This window comes from Salvelinus fontinalis, chromosome 13, assembly GCF_029448725.1.
Source record: "Salvelinus fontinalis isolate EN_2023a chromosome 13, ASM2944872v1, whole genome shotgun sequence".
NCBI classification, from domain to species: domain Eukaryota; kingdom Metazoa; phylum Chordata; class Actinopteri; order Salmoniformes; family Salmonidae; genus Salvelinus; species Salvelinus fontinalis.
In genome coordinates, this window is record NC_074677.1 from 3,223,984 (window position 1) to 3,244,547 (window position 20,564).

At 45.0% G+C, this 20,564-nt stretch overlaps 1 protein-coding gene across 2 annotated transcripts in view; it reads right to left on the reverse strand.

The window, feature by feature from the left end:
* Positions 1–6,225: 6,225 nt before the first annotated feature.
* alg9 (ALG9 alpha-1,2-mannosyltransferase) overlaps positions 6,226–20,564 on the reverse strand; it is a 94,439-nt gene continuing 80,100 nt past the window's right edge. For both annotated transcript variants that reach the window (XM_055941411.1, XM_055941410.1), the window contains exons 11-15: positions 19,529–19,658; positions 17,160–17,307; positions 14,272–14,401; positions 8,138–8,265; positions 6,226–6,660 (exon numbers count right to left, since the gene is read on the reverse strand). In XM_055941411.1, coding sequence (XP_055797386.1) covers positions 6,537–6,660; positions 8,138–8,265; positions 14,272–14,401; positions 17,160–17,307; positions 19,529–19,658 — 660 coding nt within the window. In that variant the 3' untranslated portion in view covers positions 6,226–6,536. The remainder of the gene's footprint in view (positions 6,661–8,137; positions 8,266–14,271; positions 14,402–17,159; positions 17,308–19,528; positions 19,659–20,564) is intronic.

Genomic DNA, 20,564 nt, shown 5'->3' on the forward strand with positions numbered 1-20,564 from the left:
GTTCGTAAATTTACTGTTTTTTAAAATTATTTTATGTTTCATTTCATGAACAACGAATCAAGAGTACAATATATATATATATATATATATACATACACACACATCTATATATACATATTGTAATGAAACAGGAGGGAGCGGGTCTCGAACCCTCGACCTTCTAGCCCGAGGTCCGGCGCGCTATCGACTGTGCCGCAAAAGCATGCTCGTGCGGCAGAGTCGATTTCCGCGCTTATAAACCCAGGGTCGTTACAATATATATTCACACATCTATATATACATATCTATATCTATTCACACATCTATATACAAATATATATATATATATATATATACACACACACACACACATCTATATATACATATACACACATTCCTAAGACCTTTCTCACTTGGAAATAAGTATTAATAATAAGTATTGTAACGACCCTGGGTTTATAATTGTGGATATCCACTCCGCCGCACGAGCATGCTTTTGCGGCACAGTCGATAGCCCGCCGGACCTCGGTCTACCTGCTCCCTGCTGTTTCATTACATTGGTGTCAGAAGTGATCGGACCTTTCATCCACGAACATGCATGTCCTCGGCTGGTGAGCGCGTTCCTATAAGACGTTGCGTCACAAGCTAGCGCAAGGACGCCCTCTGAAAGGAGAGAGTTATGTAGCGACCCTGGGTTTATGAGCGCATATATCGTCGACTCTGCCGCTTTATATCCTTGTCGCAGTCGATAGCGCGCTGGACTTCGGGCTAGAAGGTTGAGGGTTCGAGATCTGCTCCCTGCCTGGTTCATTACAGTATTAATAATAAGTATTAATACACCAATAGAAAAACAAGAGTTAATTCACTCTGGCTATCTACTCCGATTTCAGAGCACTCTCGACTGAGTGTGCCAGAGACAGAATAACTGAGGAATGTAAGAACGCTCAACACATGTTGAATATGATGGTGTCAGTAAATGTTGGCAAAAAAACGTAATTAAATTGTTGACAGCAGCACAGTTACAGTCACCAACGCTATAGACAACATGAAAACATCCTAACCAGCTCTGCTAGTGCCAGTAAAATGGTCAGAGTGAGATGTTCTATCATTTGTGTCTGGAAGTAGCTAGCAAGCCAGCCAACTTTAGCCCTTTAAAAAAAAAAGATTAACAACAAATCAATACAAAAAGTACATGGGGAAGACAAGTGTAAATACAGTTAAAGTCAGAAGTTTACATACACCTTAGCCAAATACATTTAAACTCAGTTTTTCACAATTTCTGTGATTTAATCCCAGTAAAAATTGAGGTAGATATGCACATAAATCAGAATAAAGTAACAGTAAACCGTAGCAGCAGCGCATTTGGTGAGTCAAAAAGGTCAATACGAATAGTACGGGTACTATTCTGTTTTAGGTCATTTAGGATTACCACTTTATTTTAAGAATGTGAAAAGTCAGAATAATAGTAGAGAGAATAATTTATTTCAGCTTTTATTTCTTTCATCACATTCCCAGTGGGTCAGAAGTTTACATAAACTCAATTAGTATTTGGTAGCATTGCCTTTAAATTGTTTAACTTGGGTCAAACATTTCGTGTAGCCTTCCACAAGCTTCCCACAATAAGTTGGGTGAATTTTTACCCATTCCTCCCGACAGAGCTGGTGTAACTGAGTCAGGTTTGTAGGCCTCCTTGCTCGCACATGCTTTTTCAGTTCTGCCCACAAATGTTCTATGGGATTGAGGTCAGGGCTTTGTGATGGCCACTCCAATACCTTGACTTTGTTGTCCTTAAGCCATTTGGCCACAACTTTGGAAGTATGCTTGGGGTCATTGTCCATTTGGAAGACCAATTTGCGACCAAGCTTTAACTTCCTGACTGATGTCTTGAGATGTTGCTTCAATATATCCACATCATTTTCCATCCTCATGATGTCATCTATTTTATGAAGTGCACCAGTCCCTCCTGCAGCAAAGCACCCCCACAACATGATGCTGCCACCCCCGTGCTTCACGGTTGGGATGGTGTTCTTCGGCTTGCAAGCACCTCCCTTTTTCCTCCAAACATAATGATGGTCATTATGGCCAAATAGTTATATTTTGGTTTCATCAGACCAGAGGACATTTCTCCAAAAAGTACCATCTTTGTCCCCATGTGCAGTTGCAAACCGTAGTTTTTTTTTTTATGGCGGTTTTGGAGCAGTGGCTTCTTCCTTGCTGAGCAGCCTTTCAGGTTATGTCGATATAGAACTCGTACTGTGGATATAGATACTTTTGTACCTGTTTCCTACAGCATCTTCACAAGGTCCTTTGCTGTTGTTCTGGGATTGATTTACACTTTTCGCACCAAAGTACGTTCATCTCTAGGAGACAGAACGCATCTCCTTCCTGAGCGGTATGACGGCTGCGTGGTCCCATGGTGTTTATACTTGCGTACTATTGTTTGTAATGACGAACGTGGTACCTTCAGACGTTTGGAAATTACTCCCAAGGATGTGGTCTACAATTTGTTTTGAAGGTAGGCCTTGAAATACATCCACAGGTACACCTCCAATTGACTCAAATGATGTCAATTAGCCTATCAGAAGATTCTAAAGCCATGACATAATTTTCTGGAATTTTCCAAGCTGATTAAAGGCACAGTCAACTTAGTGGATGTAAACTTCTTACCCACTGGAATTGTAATACAGTGAAATAATCTGTCTGTAAACAGTTGTTGGAAAAATTACTTGTGTCATGCACAAAGTAGATGTCCTAAACGACTATAGTTTGTTAACAAGAAATTTGTGGAGTGGTTGAAAAACGAGTTTTAATGACTCCAATCTAAGTCTATGTAAACTTCCGACTTCAACTGTAGCTACCCGTACTATTCGTATTGACCTTTTTGACTCACCAAATGCGCTGCTGCTACTGTTTACTGTTACTTTATTCTGATTTATGTGCATATCTACCTCATATATACTGAACAAAAATATAAATGCAACAATTACGATGATTTTGCTGAGTTACAGTTCATGTAAGGCAATCAGTCAATTTAAATACATTCATTAGGCCCTAATCTATGGATTTCATATGCCTGGGAACACCGATAAGAATCTGTTGGTCACAGATACCTTAAAAAAAATGTATGAGTGTGGATCAGAAAACCAGTCAGTATCTGGTGTGACCACCATTTGCCTCATGCAGCGCGACACATCTCCTTCACATAGAGTTGATCAGGCTGTTGACTGTGGCCTGTGGAATGTTGTCCCACTCCTCTTTGTTGATCCAGAGCATCCCAAACATGCTCAATGGGTGACATGTCTGGTGAGTGTGCAGAACATGGAAGAACTGGGACATGTTCAGGTTCCAGGAATTGTGTACAGATCCTTTGCGACACGGGGCTGTGCATTATCATGCTGAAACATGAAGTGATGGCAGTGGATGAATGTCACGACAATGTGCCTCAGGATCTTGTCATGGTGTGTCTGTGCATTCTAATTGTCATTGATAAAATGCAGTGGATCCTCATCAATCTACACACAAAACTCCATAATGACAATGCAAAAACAGAAATATTACATTTACATGCACTTTTGGCAGTGATTACAGCCTCGAATCTTCATGGGTATGAAGCTACAAGCTTGGCACACCTGTATTTGGGGAGTTTCTCCCATTCTTCTCTGCAGATCCTCTCAAGCTCTGTCAGGTTGAATGGGGAGTGTCGCTGCACAGCTATTTTCATGTCTCTCCAGAGACGTTAGTCCGGGCTCTGGTAGGGCCACTGAAGATAATTCAGAGACTTGTCCCAAAGCCACTTCTGCGTTGACTTGGCTGTGTGCTTCGGGTCGTTTTCCTGATGGAAGGAGAACCATCATCTTTCCCTCGACCCGGACTCGTCTCTCAATCCCTGCCACTGATATATATTATATAATATCCCCACAGCATGATGCTGCCACCACCATGCTTCACCACGTTTCCTCCAGACGGGACACTTGGCATTCAGGCCAAAGAGTTCAATCTTGGTTTCATCAAGCCCGAGAATCTTGTTTCTCATGGTCTGAGAGTCCTTTGGGTGCCTTTTGGCAAACTTCAAGCGGGCTGTCATTGACCTTTTACTGAGGAGTGGCTTCCATCTAGCCACTCTACAATAAAGGCCTGATTGGTGGAGTGTTGTAGAGATGGTTGTCCTTCTAGAAGGTTTTATCTCCACAGAGGAACTCTGGAGCTCTGTCAGAGTGACCATCAGGTTCTTGGTCACCTCCTTGACCAATGCTCTTCTTCCGATTGCTCAGTTTGGCCGGGCGGCCAGCTCTAGGATGTCTCTTGGTGGTTCTAAACTTCTTCCATTTAAGAATGATGGACGCCACTGCGTTCTTGGGGACCTTCAATGCTGCAGAAATGTTTTGGTAACCTTCCGCAGATCTGTGCCTCGACACAATCCTGTCTCGGAGCTCTACTGACAATTCCTTCGACCTCATGGCTTGGTTTTTGCTCTGACATGCACTGTCAACTGTGGGACCTTATATAGACAGGTGTGTATCTTTCCAAATCATGTCCAATCAATTGAATTTACCACAGGTGGACTCCAATCAAGTTGTAGAAACATCTCAAGGATGATCAATGGAAACAGGATGCACCTGAGCTCAATTTCGAGTCTCATAGCCAAGGGTCTGAATACTTATGTAAATAAGGTATCTGTTTGTATTTTGAATACATTTGCAAAAACTTCTAAAAACCTGTTTTCGCTTTGTCATTATGGGGTTGTTACGTTCCCCAGTTTCTGTGTTCTGTTTTGTATTTTAGTGTGTGTGTTTCAGGAGATGGCTTCCTGAAGTACTCCCCAACCAGCTGATTGGTCAACCCCAGGCTAATTGGTGATTGGAGCTGACCCCGCCCCCTCGTCAAGAAGCAGCTGACTAATTAACATTGCCACCTGAAGATAAAAGCCAGTGTTCTGCCCAAAAGAAGGAGAGAGGAGAGAGGAGAGAGAAGAGAGATGAGATAAGGAGTAGAGATTTGGAGATATAGAGAGAAAAATTAGATTGTGATATAGTGTGGGTTGTGTATCAGAAAGTGTGGTATGTACTGTTGTTGTTGGTAGCAGTTTTTCCTATGTCCTGTGTTTGTGAGTGTTTGTGAAATCATTAATAATTACTCTGTTTCATTTGTTCCCAGGGGGGAAGGAGAAGGCACTTTGGGAGTGCTTAGGCAAGAGGCCCGCGGGCATACATATACCCGTAGTATATTTACTGTCTAGGCACACTAGGTAAGACCTGGGCGGACCACCCCCTGTATTTTGGTTAGTGCACCAGACGGTGCTAAGTTAGGTAAGTTAAGTGGGTAGGCAGGTTAGATAGGAGAGGGGGAACTTTGATATTTACTTTCTTTGCTTTGGTTCCGTCCAGCCCCTTTTCCCCATATTGCCGTGTAAGAAAATAAATCCAAGTAAACGGTAAAATCTGCTTTTGTGTCATCCTTACTCGCACCTACAGTCCATACCTCTTACACTTCAGAGAGTTGAGTTATAGCAGGGAGTTGCGTTCCCTCTTCTCAGAGGCGTGCGTAACAGGGGTATATTGTGTAGATTGATAAGGGGAAAAAAAGATTTTACTCATTTTAGAATAAGGCTGTAACGTAACAAAATGTGTAAAACGGAAGGGGTCTGAATACTTTCTGAATGCACTGTGTGTATAAATATATCTATCTATATATCTAATGTCTGATTGTACCTGACTGCATCTAGGAAGGGTTTCGATGCCATGATATAGACAGGTGTGTGCCTTTCCAAATTATGTCCAGTCAATTTAATTTACCACAGGTGGACTCCAAGTTGTAGAAACATCAAGGATAATCAATAGAAGAAAAAAAAACCCTCACCCCACTCCTCTTCCCCCAGCTTCCACCTTTCTCCCCCACTCCTCTACCACCTTTCGCCCCCCCCTCTCCTCCTCCCCATCATCCAACTTTCTCCCCCAGTCCCCCCTTCTCGTCCCCTTGCTGTTGTTACAGTTCAGGATACTGTATATCTTCTGTTAACCTTTTGTTCTCTTTTATTTATAGTTTAATGATTGTACTACTGTTATTAATTACTGCATTGTTGGGGAAGAGCTTGCAAGAAAGGCATTTCACTGTACTTGTACACAGGACAATAAAACTTGAATAGATTACAAGGAAATGAGAACTATGGTTGCCACTGATTAAAGTGTGTGTACTCCCTAAATAAAGGTATCTGAACTCAGTCTGTTTTACTTAGAGGTTTTTATTCTCCAATTAAAGTCTCGTACACTCACTCTCTGACACACACACCTTAATTACGCTATCACACACGTCAACATCACTTTCAAACATTTGATGGTCAGGACATGATGTCTCTTTCACACCCACATGACTTGTGTTCTTAAAGGGTCAGAAATCTTTTAAAACACACCGGACAGAGGAATGGGTGGAGATGTGGGGGGGGGGGGGACAGAGCAGACTTCAGAGCTGAGGGTCAGGGGTAGAGGGGGAACAGACTTCAGAGCTGAGGGTCAGGGGTAGAGGGGGAACAGACTTCAGAGCTGAGGGTCAGGGATCAGAGGTCAGGCGTGGCTGCGTTTGCGAGGCTGCTTTGTTCGTCGTGGTTTCAGGATGACGTATCTTGTGTATGTGGTGTGATGCTCAGAGAGGAAGGGAATGAAGAACGCTCTGAACAGAGGAGAGGACCTGAGAGAGAAAGACAAAGGAGAGAGAGAAGGAGACAGAGGAGAGAGGAGAGGGAGAGAGGGAGAGGACAGAGGAGGAGAGGAAGGAAATATCACATTACCATTATATTTACTGCTGTCACACATATAACATCTCATAGTATGTCTAAAATAAAGAAGAAAAATATCTACAGTACCAGTGAAAAGTTGACACCTACTCATTCAAGGGTTTTTCTTTATTTTCACTATATTCTACATTGTAAAATAATAGTGAAGACATCAAAAGTATGAAATAACACAAAACCAAAATAACCAGCAAAATGAACAGTCCCTCGTTTACATATTGGCATGCTATTGATGAGTATTTCATCAAAATAATTTCTTTGCTGCTGCTTCTTGTTGACTTTTGAATCCTGTAGTAACCAAAAAAGTTTTAAACAAATATATTTAAAATGTGAGATTGTACAAAGTAGCCTCTCTCAACCAGTTTCATAAAATAGTCATCTGGAATGAATTTCAATTAACAGGTGTGCCTTGTTAAAAGTTCATTTGTGGAATTTATTTCGTTCTTAATGCGTTTGAGCCCATCAGTTGTGTTGTGACAAGGTAGAGGTGGTATACAGAAGATAGCCCTATTTGGTAAAAGACCAAGTCCATATTATGGCAAGAACAGCTCAAATAAGCAAAGAGAAATTATCCTCAACACTGAGACCCTCAGGGGTGTGTGCTTAGTCCCCTCTCCTGTACTCCGTGTTCACCCACAGCAGCGTGGCCAAACACGATTCCAACACCATCATTAAGTTTACTGATGACACAACAGTGGTAGGCCTGATCACTGCCAACGATGAGACAGCCTATAGGGAGGAGGTCAGAGACCTGACAACGATGAGACGGCCTATAGGGAGGTCAGAGACCTGACAACGATGAGACAGCCTATAGGGAGGTCAGAGACCTGACAACGATGAGACAGCCTATAGGGAGGAGGTCAGAGACCTGACAACGATGAGACGGCCTATAGGGAGGAGGTCAGAGACCTGACAACGATGAGACAGCCTATAGGGAGGAGGTCAGAGACCTGACAACGATGAGACGGCCTATAGGGAGGAGGTCAGAGACCTGACAACGATGAGACGGCCTATAGGGAGGAGGTCAGAGACCTGGCAGTGTGGTGCCAGAACAACAACCTCCCCCTCAACGTGATCAAGACAAAGGAGTTGATCGTGGACTACAGGAAAAGGCGGGCCCCCATTAATATCGACGGGGCTGTAGTGGAGCGGGTCGAGAGTTCAAAGTTCCTTGGTGTCCACATCACCAAACTATTATGGTCCAAACAAGGGTCTGAATACTTATGTAAATAAGGTATCCGAAAAAAAGATTTTACTCATTTTAGAATAAGGCTGTAACGTAACAAAATGTGTAAAACGGAAGGGGTCTGAATACTTTGTGAATGCACTGCGTGTATAAATATATCTATCTATATATCTAATGTCTGTTTGTACCTGGCTGCATCTAGGAAGGGTTTCGCTGCCATGACACTCCAGTCTGTGTTGTCAGCGTAGCGTGGCTCTCTGGGTGCTGTGGTCTCTAGGTCCAGATCCACCAGGTAATGGCACTGACGCACGTCCACCTGAAACAACCACAACCATAAGCTCCGTTGGAATCACTTTTACAGATAACTTTGACACATTCTGGAAACTGCTCTACAGGAACGATGGAGTCCATCCAAATAATTTTGTCCACGCATTTCAAGACTGCGTTGAGAGATTGACTTACAAATGACCCAAGCCCAGTTTAGATAATCCCTACTATTGTGACGCTGAATTTTCGTAATGCTGCATTAAATGTATATTATCCCAGGGGCGTTGGCAGACACAATGTAAGTAACCTAATTTATGTCCCTCTAATTGTCCTGAATGCCTCTGCTGATCCTACAGCTATTGCATACAGTAATCAAGTGCCTATGAACCAGAGTTATACTGTTAGCAATGAGGTGGTGTGTCCTAGTAGGAAGACCACTGTGTGCAGCTCCCCCTGCACTATCAGCTCAAACATAAATAACATTGTCATACCTACTTCTGATAAGCCTCCAAGTAAAGCAGTGAAAACAATCAAGCAACCCAGAAAAGTGCTAAAAATAGCCCATATTAACATATGTAGCTACAAGGTTCCTGAAGTCAATAACTTGCTAGTAACAAATGACACTCATATTCTGTCATTTGCATCTTTCTTTTGGTGTTTTTCAGAGTCAGTAGAAAGGCCTCTTTAGTGTCCTAAGTTTTCATAACTGTGACCTTAATTGCCTACCGTCTGTAAGCTGTTAGTGTCTTAACGACCGTTCCACAGGTGAATGTTCATTAAAAAAAAAAGTGGTTCATTGAACAAGCATGGGAAACAGTGTTTAAGCCCTTCACAATGAAGAGCTGGGAAGTTATTTGGATGTTTACGAATTCTCTTTTAAAGACAGGGTCCTGAAAAAGAGACGTCTCTTTTATTGCTGAGTTTATATGGAAAAGAAGCTGCACTGGGCCGGCAGTGGAAGTTTCCGGGAGAGACGAGAGGCTATTCTATAGGCCCTAGGCTATTCTATAGGCCCTAGGCATAGGCTATTCTAAAGGCTCTAGGCCCTAGGCTATTCTATAGGCCCTAGGCATAGGCTATTATATAGGCCCTAGGCTATTCTATAGGCCCTAGACATAGGCTATTCTATAGGCCCTAGGCATAGGCTAGTCTATAGGTCCTAGGCATAAGCTATTCTATAGCCCCGTGGCATAGGCTAGTCTATAGGCCCTAGGCTAGTCTATAGGCCCGAGGCATAGGCTATTCTAAAGGCCCTAGGCTATTCTATAGGCCCGAGGCATAGGCTATTCTACAGGCCCTAGACATAGGCTATTATATAGGCCCTAGAAATAGGCTATTCTATAGGCCCTAGGCATAGGCTATTATATAGGCCCTAGGCATAGGCTAGTCTATAGGCCCTAGGCTAGTCTATAGGCCCGAGACATAGGCTATTCTAAAGGCCCTAGGCTATTCTATAGGCCCGAGGCATAGGCTATTCTACAGGCCCTAGACATAGGCTATTCTATAGGCCCTAGGCATAGGCTATTCTAAAGGCCCTAGACATAGGCTAGTCTATAGGCCCTAGGCATAGGCTATTCTACAGGCCCTAGACATAGGCTATTCTATAGGCCCTAGGCATAGGCTATTCTAAAGGCCCTAGACATAGGCTAGTCTATAGGCCCTAGGCATAGGCTATTCTATAGGCCCTAGACATAGGCTAGTCTATAGGCCCTAGGCATAGGCTATTCTAAAGGCCCTAGACATAGGCTAGTCTATAGGCCCTAGGCATAGGCTATTCTAAAGGCCCTAGACATAGGCTAGTCTATAGGCCCTAGGCATAGGCTATTCTATAGGCCCTAGGCATAGGCTAGTCTACAGGCCCTAGGCATAGGCTATTCTATAGGCCCTAGGGATAAGCTATTCTATAGCCCCGTGGCATAGGCTATTCTATAGGCCCTAGGCATAGGCTATTCTATAGGCCCTAGACATAGGCTATTCTATAGGCCCTAGGCATAGGCTATTATATAGGCCCTAGGCATAGGGTATTCTATAGGCCCTAGGCATAGGCTATTCTATAGGCCCTAGGCATAGGCTATTCTATAGGCCCTAGGCATAGGCTATTCTATAGGCCCTAGACATAGGCTATTCTATAGGCCCTAGGCATAGGCTATTCTATAGGCCCTAGACATAGGCTATTATATAGGCCCTAGGCTATTCTATAGGCCCTAGGCATAGCCTAGTCTATAGGTCCTAGGCATAAGCTATTCTATAGCCCCGTGGCATAGGCTATTCTATAGGTCCTAGGCATAAGCTATTCTATAGCCCCGTGGCATAGGCTATTCTATAGGCCCTAGGCATAGGCTATTCTATAGGCCCTAGACATAGGCTATTCTATAGGCCCGAGGCATAGGCTATTCTATAGGCCCTAGACATAGGCTATTCTATAGGCCCTAGACATAGGCTATTCTATAGGCCCTAGACATAGGCTATTCTATAGGCCCGAGGCATAGGCTAGTCTATAGGCCCTAGGCATAGGCTATTCTATAGGCCCTAGGCATAGGCTATTCTATAGGCCCTAGGCATAGGCTATTCTATAGGCCCTAGGCATAGGCTATTCTATAGGCCCTAGACATAGGCTATTCTAAAGGCCCTAGGCTATTCTATAGGCCCTAGACATAGGCTAGTCTATAGGCCCGAGGCATAGGCTATTATAAAGGCCCTAGACATAGGCTATTCTATAGGCCCTAGGCATAGGCTATTCTATAGGCCCTAGACATAGGCTATTCTATAGGCCCTAGGCTAGTCTATAGCCCCGAGGCATAGGCTAGTCTATAGGCCCTAGGCATAGGCTATTCTATAGGCCCTAGACATAGGCTAATCTATAGGCCCTAGACATAGGCTATTCTATAGGCCCTAGACATAGGCTATTCTATAGGCCCTAGACATAGGCTATTCTATAGGCCCTAGGCATAGGCTATTCTATAGGCCCTAGGCTATTCTATAGGCCCGAGGCATAGGCTATTCTATAGGCCCTAGACATAGGCTATTCTATAGGCCCTAGGCATAGGCTATTCTATAGGCCCTAGGCTATTCTATAGGCCCTAGGCTATTCTATAGGCCCGAGGCATAGGCTAGTCTATAGGCCCTAGGCATAGGCTATTCTATAGGCCCTAGGCATAGGCTATTCTATAGGCCCTAGGCATAGGCTATTCTATAGGCCCTAGGCATAGGCTATTCTATAGGCCCTAGACATAGGCTATTCTATAGGCCCTAGGCATAGGCTATTATATAGGCCCTAGGCTATTCTATAGGCCCTAGGCTATTCTATAGGCCCTAGGCTATTCTATAGGCCCTAGACATAGGCTATTCTATAGGCCCTAGGCATAGGCTATTCTATAGGCCCTAGGCATAGGCTAGTCTACAGGCCCTAGACATAGGCTATTCTATAGGCCCTAGACATAGGCTATTCTATAGGCCCTAGGCTATTCTATAGGCCCTAGACATAGGCTATTCTACAGGCCCTAGGCATAGGCTAGTCTACAGGCCCTAGACATAGGCTAGTCTATAGGTCCTAGGCATAGGCTATTCTATAGGCCCTAGACATAGGCTATTCTATAGGCCCTAGGCTATTCTATAGGCCCTAGGCATAGGCTATTCTATAGGCCCTAGGCATAGGCTATTCTATAGGCCCTAGACATAGGCTATTCTATAGGCCCTAGGCATAGGCTATTCTATAGGCCCGAGGCATAGGCTATTCTATAGGCCCGAGGCTATTCTATAGGCCCTAGGCATAAGCTATTCTAAAGGCCCTAGGCTATTCTATAGGCCCTAGACATAGGCTATTCTATAGGCCCTAGGCTATTCTATAGGCCCTAGGCATAGGCTATTCTATAGGCCCGAGGCATAGGCTATTTTATAGGCCCTAGGCATAGGCTATTCTATAGGCCCTAGACATAGACTATTCTATAGGCCCGAGGCATAGGCTATTCTATAGGCCCTAGGCTATTCTATAGGCCCGAGGCATAGGCTATTTTATAGGCCCTAGGCATAGGCTATTCTATAGGCCCGAGGCATAGGCTATTCTATAGGCCCTAGACATAGGCTATTCTATAGGCCCTAGGCATAGGCTATTCTATAGGCCCTAGACATAGGCTATTCTATAGGCCCTAGGCATAGGCTATTCTATAGGCCCTAGACATAGGCTATTCTATAGGCCCTAGGCTAGTCTATAGCCCCGAGGCATAGGCTAGTCTATAGGCCCTAGGCATAGGCTATTCTATAGGCCCTAGACATAGGCTATTCTATAGGCCCTAGACATAGGCTATTCTATAGGCCCTAGACATAGGCTATTCTATAGGCCCTAGACATAGGCTATTCTATAGGCCCTAGGCATAGGCTATTCTATAGGCCCTAGGCTATTCTATAGGCCCTAGGCTATTCTATAGGCCCGAGGCATAGGCTAGTCTATAGGCCCTAGGCATAGGCTATTCTATAGGCCCTAGGCATAGGCTATTCTATAGGCCCTAGGCATAGGCTATTCTATAGGCCCTAGGCATAGGCTATTCTATAGGCCCTAGACATAGGCTATTCTATAGGCCCTAGGCATAGGCTATTATATAGGCCCTAGGCTATTCTATAGGCCCTAGGCTATTCTATAGGCCCTAGGCTATTCTATAGGCCCTAGACATAGGCTATTCTATAGGCCCTAGGCATAGGCTATTCTATAGGCCCTAGGCATAGGCTAGTCTACAGGCCCTAGACATAGGCTATTCTATAGGCCCTAGACATAGGCTATTCTATAGGCCCTAGGCTATTCTATAGGCCCTAGACATAGGCTATTCTATAGGCCCTAGGCATAGGCTAGTCTACAGGCCCTAGACATAGGCTAGTCTATAGGTCCTAGGCATAGGCTATTCTATAGGCCCTAGACATAGGCTATTCTATAGGCCCTAGGCATAGGCTATTCTATAGGCCCTAGGCATAGGCTATTCTATAGGCCCTAGACATAGGCTATTCTATAGGCCCGAGGCATAGGCTATTCTATAGGCCCGAGGCATAGGCTATTCTATAGGCCCGAGGCTATTCTATAGGCCCTAGGCATAAGCTATTCTAAAGGCCCTAGGCTATTCTATAGGCCCTAGACATAGGCTATTCTATAGGCCCTAGGCTATTCTATAGGCCCTAGGCATAGGCTATTCTATAGGCCCGAGGCATAGGCTATTTTATAGGCCCTAGGCATGGCTATTCTATAGGCCCTAGACATAGGCTATTCTATAGGCCCGAGGCATAGGCTATTCTATAGGCCCTAGGCTATTCTATAGGCCCGAGGCATAGGCTATTTTATAGGCCCTAGGCATAGGCTATTCTATAGGCCCGAGGCATAGGCTATTCTATAGGCCCTAGACATAGGCTATTCTATAGGCCCTAGACATAGGCTATTCTATAGGCCCTAGACATAGGGTATTCAAAATCACAGCTTTATGAGAGATACATATTAAGAGACGACGAGGCAAATCAAGTTCTGAAGACGGTACACTTTGCTTCTGTCCAGCCCATGATTTATAACCTAACTCATGACACACTACCTAGGCTACAACGGTAAGACAGCCCGTTCCTCATCAGGTGACTCGACTTTGTTCCATCATGTGACACACCTGTTCCATGATGAAGCTCCACCACAAAGGAATATTGGAAAAGATTTGCCTCCACTTCAGGTTAGCCTCTTAGACTCTTAGCCTCTGCCCCAGGCTTTCAACAACATTATCTTTCAACATCATTTGTTTTATACCATCGTATATCACATTGTTTTGTTGAGTACATAACCATGATATTACAAAGGTTAACATCTCCCAACCCTACTTTGTACCTGACAAATAAAAGTTTATTTGATTTAAGTACATTTAAAACTCGATGGCTTTACTCAATACAAGTAGTATTTTACTGGGTGACTTTCACTTGAGTCATTTTCTATTAAGGTATCTTAAGAGTTAAGTATGACAATTGGGTACTTTTTACACCTCTGCCAACACAGCCACCACTCAACACAGCCGCCACACAACAGAAGTCAGAGACTCACGTATCTTGTTGGCTCCTCCAGGTTCTGGTCGTTCATGTGGGCGGGGATAGTTTGAGTAGCCAATGGGCCGTCAGCGTACGGCTGGGGCAGCTGCCCTCTGAACTCTGATTGGATGAACTGCAGCTGCCAGCTGAAGAGAGGGCAGAGTCACACACTGGCATTCTAAAACAATGCAATCAAGGACACTCAGAAACCTAAAGCCTTGTGGAAGCTGCTATAGACCACTCAGAAACCTAAAGCCTTGTGGGAAGCTGCTATAGACCACTCAGAAACCTAAAGCCTTGTGGAAGCTGCTATAGACCACTCAGAAACCTAAAGCCTTGTGGGAAGCTGCTATAGACCACACAGAGACACTCAGAAACCTAAAGCCTTGTGGGAAGCTGTTATAGACCACTCAGAAACCTAAAGCCTTGTGGGAAGCTGCTATAGACCACTCAGAGACACTCAGAAACCTAAAGCCTTGTGGGAAGCTGCTATAGACCACACAGAGACACTCAGAAAACTAAAGCCTTGTGGAAGCTGCTATAGACCACACAGAGACACTCAGAAACCTAAAGCCTTGTGGAAAGCTGCTATAGACCACACAGAGACACTCAGAAACCTAAAGCCTTGTGGGAAGCTGCTATAGACCACTCAGAAACCTAAAGCTTTGTGGAAGCTGCTATAGACCACTCAGAAACCTAAATCCTTGTGGAAGCTGCTATAGACCACTCAGAGACACTCAGAAACCTAAAGCCTTGTGGAAGCTGCTATAGACCACTCAGAAACCTAAAGCCTTATGGAAGCTGCTATAGACCACTCAGAAACCTAAAGCCTTGTGGGAAGCTGCTATAGACCACACAGAGACACACAGAGACCTAAAGCCTTGTGGGAAGCTGCTATAGACCACACAGAGACACTCAGAAACCTAAAGCCTTGTGGGAAGCTGCTATAGACCACACAGAGACACTCAGAAACCTAAAGCCTTGTGGGAAGCTGCTATAGACCACTCAGAGACACTCAGAAACCTAAAGCCTTGTGGAAGCTGCTATAGACCACTCAGAAACCTAAAGCCTTGTGGGAAGCTGCTATAGACCACACAGAGACACTCAGAAACCTAAAGCCTTGTGGAAGCTGCTATAGACCACACAGAGACACTCAGAAACCTAAAGCCTTGTGGAAGCTGCTATAGACTACTCAGAAACATAAAGCCTTGTGGGAAGCTGCTATAGACCACACAGAGACACTCAGAAACCTAAAGCCTTGTGGGAAGCTGCTATAGACCACACAGAGACACTCAGAAACCTAAAGCCTTGTGGGAAGCTGCTATAGACCACTCAGAGACACTCAGAAACCTAAAGCCTTGTGGGAAGCTGCTATAGACCACACAGAGACACTCAGAAACCTAAAGCCTTGTGGGAAGCTGCTATAGACCACACAGAGACACTCAGAAACCTAAAGCCTTGTGGGAAGCTGCTACAGACCACCCAGGCACTCAGAAACCTAAAGCCTTGTGGAAGCTGCTATAGACCACTCAGAAACCTAAAGCCTTGTGGAAGCTGCTATAGACCACTCAGAAACCTAAAGCCGTGTGGAAGCTGCTATAGACCACTCAGAAACCTAAAGCCTCGTGGAAGCTGCTATAGACCACTCAGAAACCTAAAGCCTTGTGGGAAGCTGCTATAGACCACACAGAGACACTCAGAAACCTAAAGCCTTGTGGGAAGCTGCTATAGACCACACAGACACTCAGAAACCTAAAGCCTTGTGGAAGCTGCTATAGACCACTCAGAAACCTAAAGCCTTGTGGGAAGCTGCTATAGACCACACAGACACACTCAGAAACCTAAAGCCTTGTGGGAAGCTGCTATAGACCACACAGAGACACTCAGAAACTTAAAGCCTTGCGTGAAGCTGCTATAGACCACTCAGAAACCTAAAGCCTTGTGGGAAGCTGCTATAGACCACTCAGAAACCTAAAGCCTTGTGGGAAGCTGCTATAGACCACACAGAAACCTAAAGCCTTGTGGGAAGCTGCTATAGACCACACAGAGACACTCAGAAACCTAAAGCCTTGTGGGAAGCTGCTATAGACCACTCAGAGACACTCAGAAACCTAAAGCCTTGTGGGAAGCTGCTATAGACCACTCAGAAACCTAAAGCCTTGTGGGAAGCTGCTATAGACCACACAGAAACCTAAAGCCTTGCGTGAAGCTGCTATAGACCACTCAGAAACCTAAAGCCTTGTGGGAAGCTGCTATAGACCACTCAGAAACCTAAAGCCTTGTGGGAAGCTGCTATAGACCACTCAGAAACTTAAAGCCTTGCGTGAAGCTGCTATAGACCACTCAGAAACCTAAAGCCTTGTGGGAAGCTGCTATAGACCACACAGAGACACTCAGAAACCTAAAGCCTTGTGGAAGCTGCTATAGACCACTCAGAAACATAAAGCCTTGTGGGAAGCTGCTATAGACCACACAGAGACACTCAGAAACCTAAAGCCTTGTGGGAAGCTGCTATAGACCACTCAGAAACCTAAAGCCTTGTGGGAAGCTGCTATAGACCACTCAGAGACACTCAGAAACCTAAAGCCTTGTGGGAAGCTGCTATAGACCACTCAGAAACCTAAAGCCTTGTGGGAAGCTGCTATAGACCACACAGAGACACTCAGAAACCTAAAGCCTTGTGGGAAGCTGCTATAGACCACTCAGAGACACTCAGAAACCTAAAGCCTTGTGGGAAGCTGCTATAGACCACTCAGAGACACTCAGAAACCTAAAGCCTTGTGGGAAGCTGCCATAGTGCTAACAGTCAGTATCTAGATAATATGTGTGAAATGCTTGACAATGTATGTGGTATCAACAAAGAGGTATACAAAGAGACACTCAGAGAGAGCGAGAAAGACTGACTTGTTGGGCAGCAGAAAGCTGGAGGGGAACCGGTACCACTCTTTCCCAACACAGACACTGACGGGCCGGCCCTTTGGGACCGCGTGGAGAGACGGGTCCCGGGAGATACGGTGGAACTCTGGGTACAGGTCCAGTGGCGCGTGGTAGCCTGGAGGGATAAACACACTCATTTAAGGGTTTTTCTTTATTTTTACTATTTTCTTCATTGTAGAATAATAGTGAAGACATCAAAACTATGAAATAACACATATGGAATCATGTAGTAACCGCCAAAGTGTTAAACAAATCAAAATATATTTTATATTTGAGATTCTTCAAATAGCCACCCTTTGCCGTGACAGCTTTGCAGTTTGGCCAGCTCTAGGAAGAGTCTTGGTGGTTCCAAACTTCCATTTTAAGAATGATCGAAGCCAATGTGTTCTTGGGGAACTTCAATGCTGCAGAAATGTTTTGGTACCCTTCCCCAGATCTGTGCCTCGACACAATCCTGTCTCGGAGCTCTACGAACAATGCCTTCAACTCATGGCTTGGTTTTTGCTCTGACATGCACTGTCAACTGTGGGACCTTATATAGACAGGTGTGTCACTTTCCAAATCATGTCCAATCAATTAAATGTACCACAGGTGGACTCCAAGTTTATTTAACCAGGTAAGTTGACTGACAACACATTCTCATTTACAGCAACGACCTGGGGGATAGTTACAGGGGAGAGGAGGGGGATGAATGAGCCAATTGGAAGCTGGGGATGATTAGGTGGCCGTGATGGTATGAAGGCCAGATTGGGAATTTAGCCAGGACACCGGGGTTAACACCCCTACTCTTACGATAAGTGCCATGGGATCTTCAGTGACCACAGAGTCAGGACACCCGTTTAACGTCCCACCCGAAAGACAGCACCCTACACAGTGCAGTGTCCCCAATCACTGCCCTGGGGCATTGGGATATTTTTTAGACCAGAGGAAAGGGTGCCTCCTACTGGCCCTCCCAAGTTGTAGAAACACCTCAAGGATGATCAATGGAAACAGGATGCACCTGAGCTCAATTTCGAGTCTCATAGCAAAGGGTCTGAATACTGACGTAAATACATTTTTAAAATTGTATTAATACATTTGAAAAATTTCTTTATGGGGAATTGTGTGTAGATTGACGAGAGAAAAAATAACAATTTAATCAATTTTAGAATAGGCTGATCTGATCTAGATCTAAAACCAGGAAAATAAAACTGAGTAAACAGAATTTGGGAAAAAATATTAACATAATTTCGTGATATCCAATTGGTAATTACAGTCTTGCCCCATCGCTGCAACTCCTCTACGAACTCGGGAGAGGTGAAGGTCGAGAGCCATGCGTCCTCCGAAACGCGACCCTGCTCGCCCATCGCTGCTTCATGATACGCTACTCGCTTAACCCTTGTGGCCAGCCGGACCAATGTGTCGGAGGAAATACCGTCCAACTGGCGACCAGTCAGCTTGTGGTCAGCTTGCAATTTGTTTTCTGAAGTCTTGGCTGATTTCTTTTGATTTTTCCATGATGTCAAGCAAAGAGGCACTGAGTTTGAAGGTAGGCCTTGAAATACATCCACAGGTACACCTCCGATTGACTCAAATGATGTCAATTAGCCTATCAGAAGCTTTTAAAGCCATGACACCATTTTCTGGAATTGTCCAAGCTGTTTAAAGGCACAGTCAACTTAGTGTATGTAAACTTCTGACCCACTGGAATTATGATACAGTGAATTATAAGTGAAATAATCTGTCTGTAAACAATTGTTGGACAATGACTTGTGTCATGTACAAAGTAGATGTCCTAACCGACTTGCCAGAACTATAGTTTGTTAACAAGACATTTGTGGAGTGGTTGAAAAATGAGTTTTAATGACTCCAACCTAAGTGTATGTAAACTTCCGACTTCAACTGTATGCATGTATGTATGTGTGTGGTGCGTGTGTGGTGCGTGTGTGGTGCGTGTGGGGGGTGCGCGTGTGGTGCGTGTGTGGTGCGCGTGTGGTGCGCGTGTGGTGCGCGTGTGGTGCGCGTGTGGTGTGTGTGGTGCGTGTGTGGTGCGTGTGTGGTGCGTGTGTGGGGGGTGCGCGTGTGGTGCGTGTGTGGTGCGCGTGTGGTGCGCGTGTGGTGCGCGTGTGGTGCGCGTGTGGTGCGTGTGTGGTGCGTGTGTGGTGCGTGTGGGGGGTGCGTGTGTGGGGTGGTATGTGGTGCGTGTGGGGTGCGTGTGTGGTGCGTGTGTGGTGCGTGTGTGGTGCGTGTGTGGTGCGTGTGTGGTGCGTGTGTGTGGTGCGTGTGTGGTGCGTGTGCGGTGCGTGTGCGGTGCGTGTGCGGTGCGTGTGCGGTGCGTGTGTGGTGCGTGTGTGGACCTCTGAACAGGGCTACTGATCTGGACAGAGACAGCAGAGTGAAGAGGATCAGTGTTCCCACAGCCAGCCAGTTAGACGACACCGTGTAGTGTTCTAGACGATACCGCTGGAACAGGAAGTGGTAACACTTCTACAAAACACAGAAAACACTTGATCAATACACAGGAAACGTCTTTATCCATTGTCTGACGTCAGATAGACCGATCAATGCAGACGGCCGTCGCGCTGTCAACTCGCAAACACTTAGTTAGGCTTCAAAACAATGTCACAACATCATTATAAACCACCTTCAAAACAATGTCACAACATTACCACGGTGACATCGTCTAATGACCCACAATGTCACAACATTACCACGGTGACATCGTCTAATGACCCACAATGTCACAACATTACCACGGTGACATCGTCTAATGACCCACAATGTCACAACATTACCACGGTGACATCGTCTAATGACCCACAATGTCACAACATTACCACGGTGACATCGTCTAATGAACCACCTTCAACACAATGTCACAACATTACCACGGTGACATCGTCTAATGACCCACAATGTCACAACATTACCACGGTGACATCGTCTAATGACCCACAATGTCACAACATTACCACGGTGACATCGTCTAATGAACCGCCTTCAATACAATGTCACAACATTACCACGGTGACATCGTCTAATGACCCACAATGTCACAACATTACCACGGTGACATCGTCTAATGACCCACAATGTCACAACATTACCACGGTGACATCGTCTAATGAACCACAATGTCACAACATTACCACGGTGACATCGTCTAATGACCCACAATGTCACAACATTACCACGGTGACATCGTCTAATGACCCACAATGTCACAACATTACCACGGTGACATCGTCTAATGAACCGCCTTCAATACAATGTCACAACATTACCACGGTGACATCGTCTAATGACCCACAATGTCACAACATTACCACGGTGACATCGTCTAATGACCCACAATGTCACAACATTACCACGGTGACATCGTCTAATGACCCA